Source organism: Pseudonaja textilis, chromosome 16, assembly GCF_049901715.1.
Source record: "Pseudonaja textilis isolate UNSWEBS1 chromosome 16, rPseTex1.2, whole genome shotgun sequence".
NCBI classification, from domain to species: domain Eukaryota; kingdom Metazoa; phylum Chordata; class Lepidosauria; order Squamata; family Elapidae; genus Pseudonaja; species Pseudonaja textilis.
Window position 1 is genome coordinate 5,107,434 of NC_142005.1, and position 2,112 is coordinate 5,109,545.

Consider the following 2,112-nt stretch of genomic DNA (forward strand, 5'->3'; position numbering starts at 1 on the left):
AGAAGAAGAAAAATTCTTATTTTCTTCGACTTGGCCCGGACTGACCCCGCCGTTGCTATCTTAGCTACATTCCCAAGAAATAAGTCCTGGTTCTCCTTCTTTTCATCCCTCCCAAACCAAGAAAAGCAGCTAAGCTAGCTTAATTCAGCAGGGAGCTGACCCTCATCAAAAACAATCCTAAAAAGCCACCACAAAGTTACCTCACGACGCAAACGCCTGCACCACAGCTGCCCCCCCGTTTCATTCCTAAAAGGTGCAGGAAAGAATTGGGAGTGAAAACATCAAAAACACCCCAGGATGACAAAAGTACAACGCACAGTGGGCAGCTGCTGAATCCTGTTTGCCCACCAGCAGGACCCATGAGGAGTTTTCTCCTGTGACCCGGGTTGCATTTCAATGCTGGAACAGATGGGCATGTCAGGAGTCCAGTTGGCATTGCGTAACCTCCGCCACGTCCTCTCTTCGCTCCGTCTTCGTTCCAGTCCTGCAAAGTAGCTAAGACGGGCATCTCCCCATCGGTAAAACCAACTTTGGCTTTCAACAGAGTCCCTCCTCCATCATCGGTGCGGCATTTTCCCCGAGCTCGGCACATCTACGACGTGCCACACACCACCAAAGCCCGCCATGGCATTCGCCGAACTCCTGGATCAAGTGGGGGGCATGGGACGCTTTCAAGGGCTCAACGTGGCGCTCCTGTGCTTCCCAATGCTCCTGATGGCAGCTCACAACCTGTTGCAGAATTTTACCGCTGCGGTTCCCGGGCATCACTGCCGAGTCGCCTTGAACAAAGCGTGCGCCAATGGGAACGCCACGGGAAATCGAGATTGTGGGGCGCTCTTGAGGGTGTTCGTACCGCAGGATGGGGCCTGGAGGCCGGAAAAGTGTTGGCGTTTTGTCACCCCCCAATGGCAGCTGTTGGAGTTTAATTCAACGGGACGGGAGCCAACGGAGGCCGAGCAGGAACCGTGTCTGGATGGGTGGACCTATGAAGGGTCGGTCTTCACATCCACCATTGTAACCGAGGTAAGAAGGATGATCATTTATACCGACTTGGTGGAAGATTTCTAGGTTCCTTCTTGGGGTCCTCCGGCTGGGCTGGAGAGCTAGATCTGTATGTAGATAGATGGATAGATAGATAGATAGATAGATAGATAGATAGATAGATAGATAGATAGATAGATAGATAGATGGATGGATCTGTATCTAGATAGATAGATCTGTATCTAGCTAGATGGGTAGGTAGGTAGATAGATCTGTATCTAGATAGATAGATAGATAGATAGATAGATAGATAGATAGATAGATAGATAGATAGATTTGTATCTAGATAGATGGGTAGGCAGGTAGGTAGGTAGATAGATCTGTATAGATAGACAGATAGATAGATCTGTATCTAGATAGATGGGTAGGTAGGTAGATAGATCTGTAGATAGATAGATAGATAGATTTGTATCTAGATAGATAGATCTGTATCTAGATAGATCTGTATCTAGATAGATGGGTAGGTAGGTAGATCGATAGATCTGTATTGAGATAGATAGATCGATAGATTTGTATCTAGAGATAGATGTGTATCTAGATAGATGGATGGATGGATGGATGGATAGACAGATCTGTATCTAGATAGTTCTGTATCTAGATAGATGGGTAGGTAGGTAAATAGATAGATAGATAGATAGATAGATAGATAGATAGATAGATAGATAGATAGATAGATTTGTATCTAGACAGATGGGTAGGTAGGTAGATCGATACATCTGTATTTAAATAGATCTGTATCTAGAGAGATAGATCTCTAGATAGATAGATGGGTAGGTAGGTAGGTAGATAGATATATCTGTATTTAGATAGATCTGTATCTAGATAGACAGATAGATTTGTATCTAGAGAGAAAGATCTGTATCTAGAGAGATGGATGGATGGATGGATCTGTATCTAGATAGATGGGTAGGTAGGTAGGTAGATCTATATCTAGATAGACATAGATAGATTTGTATCTGGATAGATAGATCTGTATCTAGATAGGTCTGTATCTAGATAGATAGGTCTGTATCTAGATAGATGGGTAGGTAGGTAGATCGATATATCTGTGTCAAGATAGATAGACAGATA

At 44.2% G+C, this 2,112-nt stretch overlaps 1 protein-coding gene across 1 annotated transcript in view; it reads left to right on the plus strand.

Moving 5' to 3' along the window:
• The first annotated feature begins 487 nt into the window (after positions 1 to 487).
• The window catches only part of LOC113446609 (solute carrier family 22 member 6-B-like), a 13,554-nt gene continuing 11,929 nt past the window's right edge, over positions 488 to 2,112 (plus strand). Inside the window, exon 1 of the mRNA XM_087914220.1 lies at positions 488 to 1,023. Within this exon, the coding sequence (XP_087770346.1) occupies positions 625 to 1,023 (399 nt within the window). The 5' untranslated portion in view covers positions 488 to 624. The remainder of the gene's footprint in view (positions 1,024 to 2,112) is intronic.